This window comes from Macaca nemestrina, chromosome X (assembly GCF_043159975.1).
Source record: "Macaca nemestrina isolate mMacNem1 chromosome X, mMacNem.hap1, whole genome shotgun sequence".
In the NCBI taxonomy this organism is placed as follows: Eukaryota; Metazoa; Chordata; class Mammalia; order Primates; family Cercopithecidae; genus Macaca; species Macaca nemestrina.
In genome coordinates, this window is record NC_092145.1 from 16,119,151 (window position 1) to 16,137,671 (window position 18,521).

General features: G+C 36.5%; 1 protein-coding gene across 18 annotated transcripts in view; it reads left to right on the top strand.

The window, feature by feature from the left end:
* Positions 1-18,243, top strand: part of LOC105481353 (MCF.2 cell line derived transforming sequence) — a 113,698-nt gene extending 95,455 nt beyond the window's left edge. For 7 of the 18 annotated variants that reach the window (XM_011740864.3, XM_011740858.3, XM_011740860.2 and 4 more), the window contains 10 exons: positions 201-293; positions 4,556-4,648; positions 5,468-5,593; positions 6,282-6,503; positions 10,798-10,890; positions 12,260-12,338; positions 12,911-12,983; positions 14,231-14,382; positions 15,581-15,693; positions 17,500-18,243. In XM_011740864.3, coding sequence (XP_011739166.1) covers positions 201-293; positions 4,556-4,648; positions 5,468-5,593; positions 6,282-6,503; positions 10,798-10,890; positions 12,260-12,338; positions 12,911-12,983; positions 14,231-14,382; positions 15,581-15,693; positions 17,500-17,532 — 1,077 coding nt within the window. In that variant the 3' untranslated portion in view covers positions 17,533-18,243. The remainder of the gene's footprint in view (positions 1-200; positions 294-4,555; positions 4,649-5,467; positions 5,594-6,281; positions 6,504-10,797; positions 10,891-12,259; positions 12,339-12,910; positions 12,984-14,230; positions 14,383-15,580; positions 15,694-17,499) is intronic. The other 11 variants (XM_011740868.3, XM_011740870.2, XM_011740859.2 and 8 more) reach the window with 2 other exon arrangements.
* Positions 18,244-18,521: the final 278 nt, after the last annotated feature.

Genomic DNA, 18,521 nt, shown 5'->3' on the forward strand with positions numbered 1-18,521 from the left:
ATTATGTGTCCTTCCACCAGATGCAATGGGCATGCTGTTGTTCTTGGAACGTAAAGAAGGCTTTTGACCAGCTGCTAGTACAGTAGGCCCTTTAGGCCACATTTCCTAGGATGCTTGGTTACACTCTTGTTTAGCCTTTCTTGATGGCAAAAGTCATATTCACAAATTAGTAATACATTTGAATTTGTTTTTTATCACAGAAGGATGATTTTCAGATGTATGCAAAATATTGTCAGAATAAGCCCAGATCAGAAACAATTTGGAGGAAGTATTCAGAATGTGCGTTTTTCCAGGTATAGTAATTATTCAAGTATTGGATATACTCTTTCTGGAAGATATTGGGATATTTATTAATCATAAATTCATTTTCTACTTTAAGTACATTACATATGCATATACGTATATAGGTTAAAGAGCAAATCCACCCTCCCCCCAACACACACAAACACATTTGTAACTTCCCAGAGGCAAACACTTTCAGCACTTTTAGCTACATCCTTTGGTATTTACCTCCATAGCTCCAAATGACATGCTTATCTTTCTCCTTTCTCCTATGGAAGATGAAGACTTAGCTCTCTTTCACAGCCTCCCACCCAACTACCACATATACAAATATACTTCTTTTCTTTCAAAATCTCCACTATAGTCATATCGTAATTTTGGTTAGATATACAGTGTTAAATTAAGATTATGTAATTTCTTTGCTCAGATGAATCATGTGGTATAATAGGGTTGCTTTTCCTTCCCTTCTGTTTGTCTTGCGATGGTCTTTTTACTCAGTTTTCTAGATACTTATCATTATTCTACCCCAGCCTCTCCCAGATGTGGGAGTTACAAAAATCTCTTCTTATTACATTTAAACACGTTCTATTTCCTCTGAATTTCATATTCTTAAAGAAATATCTCCTGGGATTTTCTGTCTTGCTTGTCTAGACTCACTAGGCCTGTTGCACAGCTGTCATCTGGGCATCTTGGTGAACATAATTTTTGGAATTCTCCTCACCTGTCGTCTGTTGCATAGGCTCTCCTCCTTCCTAGGTGCCATGTCTTTATCTTTCTTGTTTACCTCCCTTATTTGGTGGAACACATCCTCCAGTAGTTTTCCTGAGAAAGTGTACACAGTACATAGAAGTTTTTGAGAGTGTATGTGTCTGCAAATATCTTTATTCTACCCTAAGACTTCGTTACTAGTTTGGCTGTGTATAGAATTCTAGGTAAGAAATAATTATACTCAGAATTCTGAAGGTATTGCTTAATTGTCTTCTAGCTTCCAGTGTTGCTATTCAGAAATCTGATGCCATTTTAATTTTTGCTCCTTTGCAGGTGACTTAGTTTCTGTCCTCTGAAAGCTTATGAAAACTTATTTTATTTTCAGTGTTCAAATGTTGGCACTGTTTTTTATCCATTATGCTAGTCTTGGGGTGATAAATTTGAATTTGGAAACTCCTGTCCAAATTTACTTGGAGTTTTTCTTTGATTTCCTCCACCCAATTTTCTCCATTTTCTCTTTTTGGAATTTCTGTTGCACAGATATTGGATATCCTGGACTGGTCCTCTAATTATCTTATCTTTTCTATTTTCTATTCTTTGTCTTCTTACTCTAGTTCCTAGTCCTTCTATTGAGGTTTCCATTTCTGCCATTGTGTTTTTAATTTTGAAGAGCCCTCATCCTTTTTCTATTTTTTCAGTGTTTCTTTTAATAGAATTATGTGCCGGGCGCGATGGTTCAAGCCTGTAATCCCAGCACTTTGGGAGGCCGAGACGGGCGGATCACGAGGTCAGGAGATCGAGACCATCCTGGCCAACATGGTGAAACCCCGTCTCTACTAAAAAAAATACAAAAAAACTAGCCGGGCGAGGTGGCGGGCGCCTGTAGTCCCAGCTACTCGGGAGGCTGAGGCAGGAGAATGGTGTAAACCCGGGAGGCGGAGCTTGCAGTGAACTGAGATCCGGCCACTGCGCTCCAGCCTGGGCGACAGAGCGAGACTCCGTCTCAAAAAAAAAAAAAAAAAAAAAAGAATTCTGATTTCATTTTATGAATTCAGTATCTTCACTCATCTATACAAAGATGATAATTGATTTTTCTTTTAAAAATTGTTTTCTTCTCCCTGCACAGCTTCTGTTGTCTTCATGTTGCTTTTTTTCTTTCTATTTCTCTTTGTTTGGTTCCTATTACCCATCTTTGATGCTCTCCTCAAATGTCTGGTGATACTTGTCTATCCACTTACATTAGGAGTGAAGACTAAAAATCTCATTGGAAGTTTCCAGGGCTTGTGTGGGTTTATTGACCATGATCCTCATTGTTGAGTTATTTGTCTCAAGCTATTTGCTTGAAGGGATTCCCCCATACCTGTATCTTTGGAGCATTTCTATTAGGCTGGTCAGAGTCCTTGAATTGCTACCTTGTGTATAATGATCTGGATGCTTGTGTTGTAGTAGCCAAGTTAGGAGAAAAGACTAAGGGTCACTTGTTTGAGATATAACATGGAGAGTGCTTGAATATTTTTCAATATGGTACTCTGCCCTAAGTTGAACTTTGTATCCTTTAGTCCACAGGCCCTGTGTTTTACTCTTTCTAGATAAACATCCATTTTTCTGCCAAAGGAAGGGAAGAGAAGGCACCCAGCTGTGCAAAGTAGTATGGTTATCTGAGAGTCTTATTGCTTTTATTTAGATTTTTCATGCCATTTATTTTCTTTTTGTAACAGCTGTATTGAGATATAATTAAAATGCCATCAGTTCAGCCTTTTAAAGTATACAATTCAGTGGTTTTACTATATTCACAAGGTTGACAACCATCACCACAATCAATTTAATAATGTTTTTGATCACTAGAAAGAAACCAGTACCTTTTAGCAGCTACCTTCCCTTTTTTCCCCAATCTTAGCAGCCCTAGGCAACCACTAATCTACTTGCTGTCTTCAATAGATTTACCTGTTCTGGAGATTTCATATAAATGGAATCATACAATATGTGGTCTTTTGTGTTTGACTTCTTTCTTTCATTTAGCATAATATTTTAGTGGTTCATCCATGCTGTAGCATGTATTAGTTTTTTATTCCTATTTGTGGTTGAATAATATTCCATTATATGGATATATAGCATTTTATTTATCCATTCATTGATTGATGCACATTTGGCTTGTTTCTACCTTTTGATTATTGTGAACAATGCTGCTAAGAATGCTTTTGTACAAGTTTTTTTGTAGACATGTGTTTTCATTCCTCCTGGCTATATACCTGGGAGTAAAAGTGCTGGGTCATATAGTAACTCTACATTTAACTTTTTTGAGAAACTGCTGGACTCTTTTCCAAAGTTACTGCACCATTTTACATTTCTGACAGCAGTGTATGAGGGTATTAATTGCTCCATATCCTCACCAACATTTGTTATTATCTAATTACTTCTTTAAAAGACTTTCAACAAGCATCCTTTCTTGAACCTCAACTTTACCTCCCACTTTCAGAGGTATTTGGTGTCTATAATCCATGAGACTTTGTGGAGGGCAGGGAGGAGATGTTTATAATGTAAATTGAGTTGTTCCTTGGCTTTTTCCTCCACCAACTTGAAATCCACTTTTCTCCAGTGTGCTCAGTTGTTGACCACTTCTAAGTTTGGTTTCCAGTTTCCAAATTTTGCTGAAGTTTTCCCCTTTCTCATCTTCTTCATAACTTTGTGATTTTGCCTAGTAAGATAACTTTTCCATCATTTTAGTTGGGTGTCATGAGTGAGGAGAGTTAAGTGCGTGTATCAAGTTGGTGCAAAAGTTACTGCAGTTTTTGCCACTGAAAGTAATGACAAAAACCGCAATCACTTTTGCACCAACCTAATAGCAGTCCTCCATCTTTAACTCTTGTTTGAATTAGATTGTATGTTGAATTTTACCCATATTCAGAGGAGAGCCATGGTTCTTATTCAGGCGTATTGTTTCCCCAATCCCTTCATGTTCTGTACTTTCTCTATGCACATTTCATCCTAAATACCTGCATCTTGCCCTGACTATGGACCCCTACAATGTTCCCAAAACTCAATGTCATGACCTTTATATTTATAGTGGCAATGGGCCAATTACTGGTTGAAGTATAGGACCAGTTGATGAGGGCTTTATTTGTGATATTAACAATTTTGTTCTCATATCCAGTCTGATTTATATTCAGCACAACCAATTTCTTTTCTGAGCCTTGGCTTATAGAGCTTGGTCTTTTGTGAATTTTCTTGAATATATTAAAGAATGTTTTAATCATGTTAATCAATAGTCATTCCCTGCTTTCACACCTTTTAAGCATTCCACATCAATATGAATTTATATTTGAACACTTTTAAATCTTTGAAATGTTGAAATTGTTTACCTCTCCAATCCTTGAAACAGTGTTTATGGTAGTTTTTCAGATATACTGTGTCTTGTAATTTCTGTACTATAACAGTGATTTTTCCAATAAATTTTCTTTGAGATGTAAGAAACATTGGGGCATTAGGTTTAATCAATGAACACTTGGCATTTTCACAGGGTGCATGTCTTAATTTAATTTTATTGATATTTATCTTTTAATGACAGGAATGTCAAAGAAAGTTAAAACACAGACTTAGACTGGATTCCTATTTACTCAAACCAGTGCAACGAATCACTAAATATCAGTTATTGTTGAAGGTAATTATATGAAGCATTTGTTTGTTTCTTTACTTTTTGAGTCAGATAGGGCAAAGCCATTAAAAAGGAAATAGTTTACTAGAAAGCACTAGAAATAGGTAGGCTCAATGACTGGGAAGGCTGGATTTGGCAGAATTTTGCAGTGTGCTCCATCAATTCACTGTGGCTACAAATGCCATAGACATAGATATCAGGCTGAGAATATCTGGAGTCTTAGCTATTTAATTTTTCATACAAGTTGTGTTGATTTCCGCACAATGTTTTACTGAAGAACTTTAAATATTTATAAGAAGAACTAAACAAACAAATATTTCTTATAGTTTTGAGGCTGTATTTCATAGGGGCCTTCCTAATGAAAAATGTAAATGGCACTCCCCTGGTATAATGCAAAAGGATTACTAGAATCTTGTGTTAAATATAAATACAATACGACTTGTTTTAAAATGAATTTTCATAATGTTCTATGCTATATGCGTTATGAGTGCATCATGGCTAAAACAAATTATTGTATGTAGAGGACAAAAGAACCCTACATGTAATGGCTTTAAAAACTGATCTCTGATGTGTCTTAATAGCTATTATACTTCAATTCCAGAAGCATTAAATGTCCTTTGTTTTATAATATTCAGTCACTATTCTACTTCCTCTATTTTGACGGTTATTAAAAATATTACTGCAGCAAAGAGCATGTAAAAGGAATTACTCCAAAATATGACATTATATTTGGATTCCAGCTTGAAAGCATGTTAGCCAAAAACTTATTCATTTCAATCAGATATTAATATCTGCCTAATATTAATTCCTGATTTCTAATTACAGGAGCTATTAAAATATAGCAAAGACTGTGAAGCATCTGCTCTTTTAAAGGAGGCACTCGATGCAATGCTGGATTTACTGAAGTCAGTTAATGATTCTATGCATCAGATTGCAATAAATGGCTATATTGTAAGCACATTTTAATAATTGTTGGAATTTTAGAGGGTCAACATCTCAATGTCCCTTTTCCCCTCTTGGAACCAATTGAGAAATAACATATAAGAATCAGATAAATGGAGATCAAAATGTTGATATTACTACTGATAATGCTAAGTGGAGAATTGGCTTCAGATCAGCAGTCAAATGGATTTATGAGATCCCCCTTGTCCATAACGGTCTTCCCCCAATCCCAGACCTGGGAGATCCTGCTTAAGGAATGCTTGGGTCAGCTAAGAAAACGTATTGTTTCGTAATTGCTGCTTGCCCCTATACATAGGAATAGACAGGAAAGAAAAGAATCAAATCTTTAGCACTTGTGTCGCCTTTTAACAGGTTAGCTCCACCCAGTGGGAAAACTTGAACTGGTATATATCATGCACCAATCAGGACTGAAGAAGAGATGGGGAGACTTACCCTGGCTGAAATACCTCCAGATGATATGAAGCCAGAGAAAAGGAAGTTTCTTTTGTCCCCCACCCCCACAGTAATTTTGTACTTATGTGGTGCATGCCATGTTTTAACATACAAAGTTAAGTTTTTAAAAAACATAAATTATTCTTCAGGGTTTTAGTAGCTCAAGCTAAACACTAACATGTTGATGTCAGAGAGCTGAATGTAGCTTTGCTTTCTACTAATGGGTTTTGATTTTCCATTCTAGGGAAACTTAAATGAACTGGGCAAGATGATAATGCAAGGTGGATTCAGTGTTTGGATAGGACACAAGAAAGGTGCTACAAAAATGAAGGATTTGGCTAGATTCAAACCAATGCAGCGACATCTTTTCTTGTATGAAAAAGCCATTGTTTTTTGCAAAAGGCGTGTTGAAAGTGGAGAAGGCTCTGATAGATACCCATCATACAGTTTTAAACACTGTTGGAAAGTAAGACAATTTGTATCGGGTAATGTAGTATTGTTTCGTGTGTGTGTGTGTTTGTGTGTGTGTGTGTGTGTGTGTCTCCCAGTTTGCACATTTTTTTTGTTTCAAATAGTACATTTTATACTGTAGCTGCACATCTTTGTTGTTTTTTTTTTAAATCTTAAGTCTTATGTAGAGGTCAGATGAATCATAACTTCTCTGCTTGAAGTGAAGGTGAGGGAATTCATAGCTTTGATTCCTGCCTTTCTTCTCACTACAATATTAGGTATTCCCCAAGGGGGCCCCCTAGCATCCCGAAGAGCATGGCTTGAGATTATAAGGAGTGTCCCGGCCTCCTCAGAAGCACTCTCTTTCCAGTGGCACTGGGTGAAGTTCTTGGTCTTATTAGAAAAGGAGCCTTATGCTGCAGGAGAGACAGGGAGGAAAGAGTTGCCTCCTTTTCCTCAATGCAATTTAAAAATGGATAACTTTTGTATTTAGCATGTCCCCACCTTCCTTTCCATGTTCCTCCTCCATTCCCTAACTCCACCCTTCCTGGGTGTTCAAAGCCACCTATAGCTGAATCCTTTCCATATCTATCCTGTTCCATCTTTCAAAATTACTTTATTCTCGCCTATAAACTAAAATCCCCATTTTTTTCCTAATATTAGTTTGTTATTAAAATGAGAACAGTTTTGTTTGGGGAAGTTATTGACAACCCAATGATACTTAACAGCTGGTTTCTCCATTAGAGAAGAGGAACTTCCAATTCACATGATACCCATAATTGACAAATTTGAAGTTTTTTTACATCTAATGAATTTCATCTTTTGAATTTTAAATTCTAAAACCAATATAACATTTGTCACAGAAAATTTCAAAAATAGAGAAAATGATTGTCCTTAATTCACCAACCACTATCACATTAGTCACTTTTCATGAGCATGTTCTTTCATGGTTCTCATCACCAGTATATTTGACAATTGATAAAATTTTCAGCAGCAGTTATAAAGTGGACAGGCAATATGTTTTGAGACAGGCACGAGGTGTTTGTATTAGGAGACTACCTATAAGCAGGCCTTGCTTTTGATTCTTCCCATAGGATCAGCAGCCCCTAGTTGTTTCTAACAAGGTTCCTGCCCAGGGTCAGGTCAAAAAGAAGTAGTTCTTCCTATCATCTATTTTCCCTGCTTCACTCTGAACCCACAGCAGCTTCTTTAAAACTCTTGTTTTCATCCAGTTGCTCCTTTGATTTTAGCAGTCCACCTCTAAGCCCCCAAATCTCAAAGGGCCTTCTAAGTCATTAACAAACATTGATTGAGAACCAAAAACTTGTAATCTATGTCACAGAGGGCTCAAATCTCTTGCTGTCTATATACCTATTCCTTGGGAAGGTACTTTACCTTCATAGGCATATTTGACCCAAATCCATTTGATGTACATTTTATTGTGAGGTGACCTAATTTCTACCTAATACAGTATTTCTATTTCATATTAAGTTTCTATTTTACCTTTAGTTTGTTACAATGATGGACATGCCAACAAAAGGTTTCTTGAGTACATTAAAGTAAGGGGGATATTAGGTGATTAAGTCATGAGAACTGAAACTGCAGTTAAGTACCATGGAAACAGAGAAGGTGGGATAGATGCAAGAAACATTTCAATAGAAAGTAGACAGATGGGCTTGATGACTTACTAGCTACAAAAATTAAATAATACCTGACATTGAAGGAAGAAAATCTTTCTGATTCTTCTTTGGTTCCCCAGTAATGCCGAATATCCTTAATAAAAAAACATTAGCCAGTGATGCCTACAAGGCTTTAGACCAGGATTCCTGGGAAAATGGTGATACCACTGAAAATTAGGATATTTCTTAGGGTTCACTATGCTCACTTCTGCTTGCCTGCTTATCATGAGATTCCAGCATTAAGCAATTGCTAGCATTCCTAGTCAATGTGTTGTTTAACAATTTGGGTTATTGTTTTCAAAGTCTTACCCTTTTTAGAGAGGATCATAACCTTCTCTCTCACTTTTTTGTAACTTTTGTTTTAGATTCAGGGGGTACATCTGCAGGTTTGTTACCTGGCTGTATTGCATGATGTTGAGGTTTGGGGTACAAATATCCCATCACCCAGGTACTGAGCATTGTCCCCAAGAGTTAGTTTTCCAACCCTTGTCCCTCCCCCTCCATCCCTCCTCTGGTAGTCCCCAGTGTCTGTTGTTGCCTTTGTCTATGTCTCTCACTTTAAATGAACTCTTGTTTTGACTGCACCATACAAACCTGGAACCCCATGGCCTGACCATGTACTTTCTAATGATTTATATGTTATATTTTAAGTTGGCCACTTATATACAAGGAAAGGCCCTATCTAAAGTCAAAGTTCACCAGATGGGGAGATTCAAGTCCTTCAGATTCCTTAGTTCATGTGTTTATTATCATTGATTTTTAAAAATTTAACAAACCTGCACATAGTCCTTACTATGTGCAATACATAATGGTTAGATTTCCAGGGCAACTCAGAAAAGTTCACTTAATCGATAATGATGTACTAGATGTTTACAATAAAAAATAACAAAAAAAATTGCAATTTAAATAGGGGAAGGAGTAGAAAGCAAATTCATACTTTATTTTTTTTATTTTTTTATTTTTTGAGATGGAGTCTAGCTCTGTCGCCCAGGCTGGAGTGCAGTGGCCGGATCTCAGCTCACTGCAAGCTCTGCCTCCCGGGTTCACACCATTCTCCTGCCTCAGCCTCCCGAGTAGCTGGGACTACAGGCGCCCGCCACCTCGCCCGGCTAGTTTTTTGTATTTTTTAGTAGAGACAGGGTTTCACCGTGTTAGCCAGGATGGTCTCGATCTCCTGACCTCGTGATCCGCCCGTCTCGGCCTCCCAAAGTGCTGGGATTACAGGCTTGAGCCACCGTGCCCGGCCTATTCAAATTCATACTTTAAAAAGCTCATTATAGAATCTAAGCATTTACTCCATGCTATTTAGTCCTTATATCAACCCTATGAAATAGATGTTCTTTCCATTTTATAGTTGAGGAAACTGAAGTTTAGAAAAGTTAAGCAACTTGCACCAAGACATATAGCTAGCAAGTGAATAGTAGAGATGTATTCCAATCCAGACCTCTCTAACTTCAAAGCCTGTGTGCCTTCCGGCTTATCATGTTATTAAGATAAAACCATGTAATGAAACAAAATTAATTTTTAAAAATATTGAATATGAGATCACTATTCATCTTAAATTGTGGTATTTGAGCGGAAGTAGGTTAGTTGGAATGGTGGAGTGAGAATATAAAGATAGTTTGGGACACTGTGAAAATAACTTCTTACTTACATTCAGGGTGGATGTCACGGGTTCTTTCATTAATATGTTAAGTTACATTTCTAAGCATAAGTACTTTTCTTCTCCTTGGTATGGCAATCTCCCTGGCACTACCTTTAATGCTTATCAGCTCTAACTAGGGCCATTTGGGGAGCTCATAACTAGAACAGAGAGTGAGATACTCCTTTAGATAATTACGTATGAACTGAAAGAAAAGAGGAAGGCAGAAAGGACTAAAAGAATGTTTGTGCAAAGGAATGAGATTGCCCAAAATGCAATTAGCCAAGCTGTTAGCAGAAAACGATGAAAGAAAATGGAAGAGTTTATGACTTGCACGATCACGTTGAGGAAAAGAAAAAACTGTGGTAAGGAAGAGATATTGTGTACAGAAGTTTCACTGGGTACAAAAAGACAACAATGTCCCATGACATATTATTTGTTTTTTTTTAGAAAGGCCAAGAGATTGGTGGAAAATAGAGAGATCCTTGTGTACCTGGCTGGTTCTCTCCTGTCCCATAAATTAAATGTTTGTAACTTGTAAGACTTCTATCAAAATAAATTAAAATTTGTAAGATTAAATGATCTGTCAAATGATTATTCTAAATAACCATTTAAATTAATTTTCAGTGGCTTTTATTTATTGATGTTTAATTACTTCTGTGTTTGACCCAATAATTTGTTTTAATAGTGTACTATTAATTTATAACATAATTAGATCTTAGATGGGCTACTTGGATGTTCAGATTTATAACATTTGTGTCAACCACTGAAATGAAGCATGCAATCTGAACTACAAAGTGCATAGTTCAATGAAAACATTTAAATACTCTCATCTATTATTGTAATTATCATTTCATATTCATTTAATATAACATGTATTTTTCTGCCCAAGAGAAATTCTGTTTCATTTAGAATATGATAGGGTAGATTTAATGTAATTTCATATTCGAAATAAAATGCTCATGAAAATTTTGACTTATTTATTACAGATGGATGAAGTTGGATTCACTGAATATGTAAAAGGTGATAACCGCAAGTTTGAAATCTGGTATGGTGAAAAGGAAGAAGTTTATATTGTCCAGGTTGGTCATTTTAAAATTCTTCTAGAAACCAAAACTTGCATTGAAATACAAAAGCCCAAATTTATAAACAAAAATAATTTTGGTCACATTTCACAATTTCCACTCCTTTCATGTAGGTCAGTTAAATATCATTTGAATATTCTTTGTGATGTATTTAAATGTTTTCTAGTAGCTACATTGAGATATGCCTGTGGTGTTCTCTAGGGCTTCAAGTTTTCACAACTACGTAGTAGACTTATCAACTAGAGCTGACAGCTTGGCAGGTACTTCTCTGTCCCCATCTAGTTTCCAAGTTATGGAATTGTAATATTTCTGAGTTCCTCTTGTGCTAAGCGTTCTAGGGGTACCTGATTATGAGACATGGGAATGTGACAGTTCAGACTTGCTTTCTACTTCTAAAGAACATGGTTAAAGCCCTGGCCAGTTGTATAGGGTCCAATGTGTTTCAGGGAAGGGAAGAGGAATCAGAACATTTCAAGAGGATGTTGTCATTGCAATAAATATTTGTATCATGACTTGTCAATGTGCTGTTATCTGTTAAAAATGCTCAGTGTGTTTTGTTTGTTGTAATTCTTTACTAGTTGACTACAATCTATGAAAATACGTTTTCTTGGTTTGTTTAAGATATAATATTTGGTATCATTTAACAAATATCTTGTAAGTAATGGGAGGATATTTAAGGAGCCTTTCATGTTACCATCAGTCACCAAGGTTATTCTGCAATAGATGGCCTTTTCGGAAATAATAGAACTTGTTTTATTTTACTAAAATTAAACATCAAAGCATTATATTTTAAAAATAATCCTCCTGTAAAGACAAAATAAGTGAAATTATATTTCACATTTTCATCCAAGCATTATTATACCATAATTTAAGGGCAATTTCAAAATGGATTTTTTTTGAGACAGTGTCTCACCCTGTTGCTCAGGCTGGAGTGCAGTGGTGTGATCTCAGCTCACTTCAACCTCTGCCTCCCAGGCTCAAGCGATTCTCCCACCTTGCCCTCCCAAGTAGCTGGGACTACAGTCACGTGCCAGCACACCTGGCTAATTATTATTATTTTTTGTAGAGATGGGGTTTCCCTATGTTGCCCAGGCTGGTCTCAAACTCCTGGGCTCAAGAGATCTGCCCACCTTGGCCTCCCAAAGTCCTGGGATTACAGCAAAAATGGTTCTGATTGTATTATCTCATCTAATCTGATAGTGAATTATTTGCTTCATAAAAATTTTAACAATCAGATGGTTAAGATTTGAGTATGGTGTTATAGGGAGTCGATAATATTTTATGTACACAATTACATTTGTTTTATTATAGTACATCCTTTTTGAAAGGAAATGTGTACCACCTCCCTTTGTTTTTCAATCTTCAGGCTCCTAATGTAGATGTGAAGATGACATGGCTAAAAGAAATAAGAAATATTTTGTTGAAGCAGCAGGAACTTTTGACAGGTAAATTCAAGCATGCATTCTTCAGAACACGAGGTATAGTAACAGCTTATTGACTCAGATTTTTAAATTATTTTTCCCGAGAATGGGGCTGATATTTACTTTACACTATTACAATGAGAAGATTTGTTAATTTAATTAGTAGGAGATCGAGATTCAGAGGGTTGTTTAAACTATTTTGAAGGTGAACTTTACACTAGAAAATGAACCCTTGTGCTTAAGAAGCAGTTGAGAAGCAACACAGTGAACTGATTGTGGTAATTCCCAGTCCTTTCCATGAGATGATTCTGCTTAGTATCTCGAGTAATCATTGCTCAATAATGTTGGAATGGGAGCCAGTTCTACTGCTAAAGTTGAACTTCTTGAATAAAATATTATATGATTCAGACCTTTCCAGATTCAAACTTGAGACCGGCCTTCCCTTTGATTATTTCAAGTCTGTGAAGGTTAAGTCTAATGGCAAGGATGCGTGTGTGTGTGTGTGTGTGAGAGAGAGAGAGAGAGAAAGTAATTGGCCTTCAAGGAAGTAAGAAGTATGACTTCTGAATGATAATACACTTTGTTTTATTTCTCAGTTAAAAAAAGAAAGCAACAGGATCAATTAACAGAACAGGATAAGATTCAGATTTCTCTTCAGCAGAATGATGAGTAAGTGATTATTCTTTAAGAAATATCACTCCTGCAATCTTTTGTATTCTGTATGTAACATGAAACAATGTAATTAAAGTATCTCAGACAAGAACCATCCACCAATTTAGCAATAACTCATCAAATTCCATAAACACATCATTTTCTCAGGTCCGGCCTTATATTGGAGGCTGATAGTTCTTAATAGTTATCCCTTGGGTTGATTTTTAAACATGATTGAAAATGCTTTATTTTTAATATATCATTGGAAGAATTACATGTAGGCTGACAGGAAAGGAGGCTGCGCTCATAAGCCTTTTTTTTTCCAAAGTATTTTTGGTCATCTTTGATCTGATTGGAAAAAGAGAGTTGTAAGAATATGGGAACAGAGCAAATGAAGGACTGGTTCACAGCTTTACAGTCTCTTGATGGAGACCTCTTGCTGGTGATTTGGCCTCTCTCTACATAGACAGAAGGTATGGATCCTGGGAGGGAACTGAGCCTGGACACAACCAGGAGTTGTTAAGGAAGCTGGCAGTCTTATGTAACAGCACACTGGTATGGGTTTAGAGATGGAGTCATCGTATTCTGACTCTAGAAATTCCAAAAGGTGGAGTTTTCACTGAACGTTTGCATCTATGCAGAAAGAATTCTCTCATTGATTCTGAAGGCCTGGCACAGAGATTCACCATGCAGCATCTGCATGCTCTGGGGATCATTGAATGACTTATTAGAAATACTGTTTTTTCCTTCACTGCATGTCATCTTTCCGAGGTAGCTAAAATCAGATGAAACATGTGATGGTTCACGTGGAGATTTAGGAGAACCATTTAAAAGTTACAGAGAAAGTCTTTATCTTTCAGAGTTCAAAAAACTCAATCTTTTTTTGTACGTTATAGGAGTAACATCTTTAGGTTTTATGCAGTGATTGACTTAATAGTAGCTGGTACATACTCAACAATATGAATCAGTTGAAGGTTTCATTTTCATTTATATACAACTTACCTGATTCATCAATGTTATAAGTCCACAGAGCAATGGGGATTGTATACAATACACCTACTTTGGGTCTAGAAGGGAGCAGTTTTTCTCCTTACATGATGGAGAACCTGCCGGCTTGGATCTGAGATGTAAGCTTTTGTATATTATAACCTATTGTCACGCAGATTTAAATAGGGAGTATTGGCTGTTTGGATGGATTCTCAGCATGTTCTTAACACTTGATGTCAGTGGAAGAAATACCACTTTAAATTTCTTTTTACTTTTAGACTGTACAAAAGCTTACTTAGTTTTATACATCACTATTCCAGAAAGCAACAGGGAGCTTTTATAAGTACTGAGGAAACTGAATCGGAACACACCAGCACTGTGGTGGAGGTCTGTGGGGCAATTGCATCAGTTCAGGCAGAAGCAAATACAGGTATGTGTCATGGTCATCCTAAGACAAGATTCATGGGTGTGCAAATTTTTACCTTTCATTGTTAATTTGGAAATCTACCCACTTGATATTTTTGTATAAACAAAATACAGTTAACCCATTTTTATAAGACTCTCATGTCTTGCATATGCAAGACACTCTGATGGGCACTAGAGAGTATTGGTTGTCAAGGTGTGGTCCCTGGGCCAGTAGCATCAGCATCACCTGAAAACTTTTACAGAAGACAAATTCTCTTGCTCTATTCAGACCTTCTGGATCAGAAACTCTGGGAGCAAGGCCTAGCCACTTGAGTTTTAACAGGCGCTCTCTCTGTGATTCTGATGCGTGTTCAAGTTTGGGAACCCCTGCTATAAAGGATAATAGTGATGAATAAAACATATATACTGGCTTCAAGGAATGCGCATTTCACTTACCCTTGGTTTAATGAATACAGAAGAGTCATTAACAGCTGGAATATTTATTCTTCCTCTGTGAATGGTTTTATTTGAAGTGATTTTGAATACTTTATTTGATTCAACAAATATTGACATAACACGATCTGCATTCCAGGAGTTATACAAAGTGCTAGGCATATAGTCTAATTAGGATACACTCAGCTGCCATACTCATGAAGCTAGGAGAATAGAAAGATAGTTAAGCAATTAAAAGTAAATTTGGTGAGTGTTACAGCAGGGAAGTACAAAGTGCTGTAGAAGCATACAGGAGGATCACCTAAGCAACTCTAGGATCAATAGCATAGACTTCTTTGGAGAAATGCCTAACAGTGTGCCTGATACTCAACACTTTAATATGATGATCCTTAATATGGAAGATTTCTCTACTGGTTGAGGAGAAAAAGGTAATGATAGTGTTGTTGAGTTTCCAGTTATCCAATTAAAGGTCACTTCCCTCAGGTCATCTATGTTGTGGCCCCCAAAGAAGTAAGGAGAGACCAAAGTACTAATACCTTCATTTGGCAGGTGAGGAAACCAAGTTAGAAAAAAGTGACAATGACTTTTCCAAGATTGCATGAATAGTTTAATGTGGCCAGGATGAGATCTGTTAATTTGCTGCTTACATTAGATTGATTAATCCATTTTTTTAAATTCAACTTTTTAAAGCATTATAGCTAGTTTTATTTCTCACCTTGTGGTAAATTAGCACCATCAAGTAACTGCCACATTCCACACTTTTCTTATAGTTTGGACTGAGGCGTCACAATCTGCAGAAATCTCTGAAGAACCTGAGGAATGGTCAAGCAACTATTTCTACCCTACTTATGATGAAAATGAAGAAGAAAATAGGCCCCTCATGGTTAGTAATAATATATTAAATTAAAATTATTGAGGCAGTTTTACTAATGAAACATAGGTGGAGCACATAGGGGCAATCTTTTGTCAGCATCCTTGAGGCCATTAGGAGTGTGCCATTGCCAAAAGAGTTGAAATAAATCTTATTATGAACATCAGGAAGCACTTCTCTCTTTGAGTAGAACCTGTTTGACCTATACATAGAACTTCTACTGAAGTTGATGAAATAGTCAATCTTTCCAAATCTCTATACATTGCCCAGTTTTATCTTTAGTAGAGCTTCACCACTGTGTTTTCCATCCAGACATGTGAAATAAAATCAGAGAACAAAGGAACTTCAAATATACTTTAAAAACCAGTTTGGATTCCAGATTAGAAAATAAATGAAATTAGCATTATACGTTAAAAACTATTTAATAACATCTTGGGATATATTTTAGTGTGTTCTCAAAAATGTACAAATGATATAAAATCTCAGCATATTAGAACAAGGGAGCACCCTGTAAAATTAAAGGAGGTTGCTTTAGGGTCAAAGTGTTTATAGAAGGAATAGTTTGCAAGTTGGTAGGATACTAGTGGGTTATTAAAGAGGAGGTAGGACTGTTTGGGGGTAAATCCCTACTTTTCTAAAGTCACCAGCTTGGAGGGTAGGAGTGATGCTTGGAGGTAGAGTGCTCCTTGGTGCCCTTCAGAGGAATCAATTACATTTGGCAGTTCCACTGTTAGTGTAAGAGGGTAAACCTCGTCTCTACTAAAAATACAAAATTAGGCGGCTGTGGTGGCGCATGCCTGTAATCCCAGCTATTCAAGAGACTGAGCCAGGAGAATCACTTGAACCCAGGAGGTGCAGGTTGCAGTGAGCTGAGATCGCGCCATTGCACTCCAGCCTGGGCAAAAAGAGTGAAACTCTGTCTCAAAAAAAAAAAAAAAAAAAAAAAAGAGGGTAATGGCATGGATAATCACAAAGCTGTACAGCATTGACTCTGAAATGCGGTCTTTAAAAAAGTAGATATTGTTTCTCCTAATAATACGATGACCATAATACATATTTGTCTGATAGTTTACAGTTTGCCAAATGATTTCTCAATTAATATTCATAGTATTAGTATGAAAAAGAGCAGGCATTATTACCTTCAATTTACAGAGGAGGAAACTGAGGCTTAGAGCTGAGAAGGTATTTGTCCAGAGTTAATTGTCTATACCTGCAGTTCTCAAACTTTTTAATGAAGGAAGCCTTTACATCCTTAAAACTTGAGAACCCCAAAGAAATGAAAAAGGCAAATAGTGTCTTAATGTATGTTGACCTTGCAGACCCCTTGAAAGGGTCTCAGGAACCCACAACAGTCTGTCTCCCACACTTTGGGAATCTCAGGCTTAGACTAATAATAAAAAGAAGTTTAATTTCTTTCATTAATGTTGGCAGAGTATGGAATGTATAGAAGTAGTTTTTAAATGCGAGCAAAAAGTCAGAGGAAACCTGTTTGTGTTTAACCGTTTGCTGTAGATGATCTATGAAGGCACTGTAAAGAACTCAGCTTTCAGCATTTTTTTTCTAGCTATGGTATCATAAGATAAAGTAAATACGCAAAATTGAAGAATGCTTTAATCACAGAGGATGGGAATGTAGAAAAACCTATTAGTTTCTCTCTCTTTGTCCAATAATTCCTAAGGAAAACATACAAAAGCGCAACACAATGTATTCCATATACCCTTCTTCCCTGCCAAAAAAAGAAGCTGGAATGGCCTGCTCTTTTGGCCTCACTTGATCAAGTTGTAAACTGAGCAATAATGGGTGCTGCTTCCCTTGTAGAGACCCATGTCGGAAATGGCTCTCCTATATTGATGAAGCTACTATGTCAAATGGCGAGTAGCTCTTTCCTGCCTGCTTCTCAGCTCATTTGGAAAAATACTGCGCAAAAGACATTCAGCTCAAATGATGCAGATGTTGTTTTCAGGTTAATGGACACACCAAGAAACCACAGCACATACTTCTTTTCTTTCATTTAATAAGGCTTCTAATTATGGTACGCTGTCTTTTAAAAATCATGTATCTAATGTGTCAGATATTGTGCTTGAAAGATTCTCATCTCAGAATACTTTTGGACTTGAAAATTATTTCTTCTCTACTTTGTAACCAAATGCAATTGGTGTGCCTTGGATTATTTAGTTTATTAATGAATTAAGTTAAAATTACGGCTGCAAAATTGGTAAGGTCAAGTAAAGCACAACATTATGATTTAATATGCTTTTGTTGAAACCACAGCTTTTGTGCCCATTATTTTAACCTGTGTAAAACAATACAAAGCCCAGAAATTCTTTTTGGGGCATGAGTAAATTTTGTTCAGGGCTACTGTCTGTATGTGCCCAGATAAAATTTTCATGAGAGTAGTTTACAAAAGCCCTATTTAAAAATTATTATTTTCACACTTGTTTTTTTCTGAATTTCTGCTTATAATTAATGTAACTTAAATTAGTTGTGCTCTGCTATTTTCCCTATATTTCATGTTGTAATTCTTTTTTTTCAAATAAAAATTGATTCTTCAGATTAAATAAACTTATTTTGCCTTTTTTTGTCCCCCATCACATACTGCTTCATGTCCATCTGTTCCTGCAAAGCTTCTGCAGCTACCACATTTACCAGTGAAGTAAAGAGTAAATTCTTCATGTCGCAGAGCAGGCAGTTATGCAAGTGGTTTTGCAATCAAGTTTGTACCATAATTTTTAAAAACAACTTTACAGTCTCCAGGCAAATATAGAGCCTAGCAGACTGCAGGAAGAGAGGCTCAGAAGACGTCCTGATTAGACATGGAGATGTCATTCAGCTTCTCCATG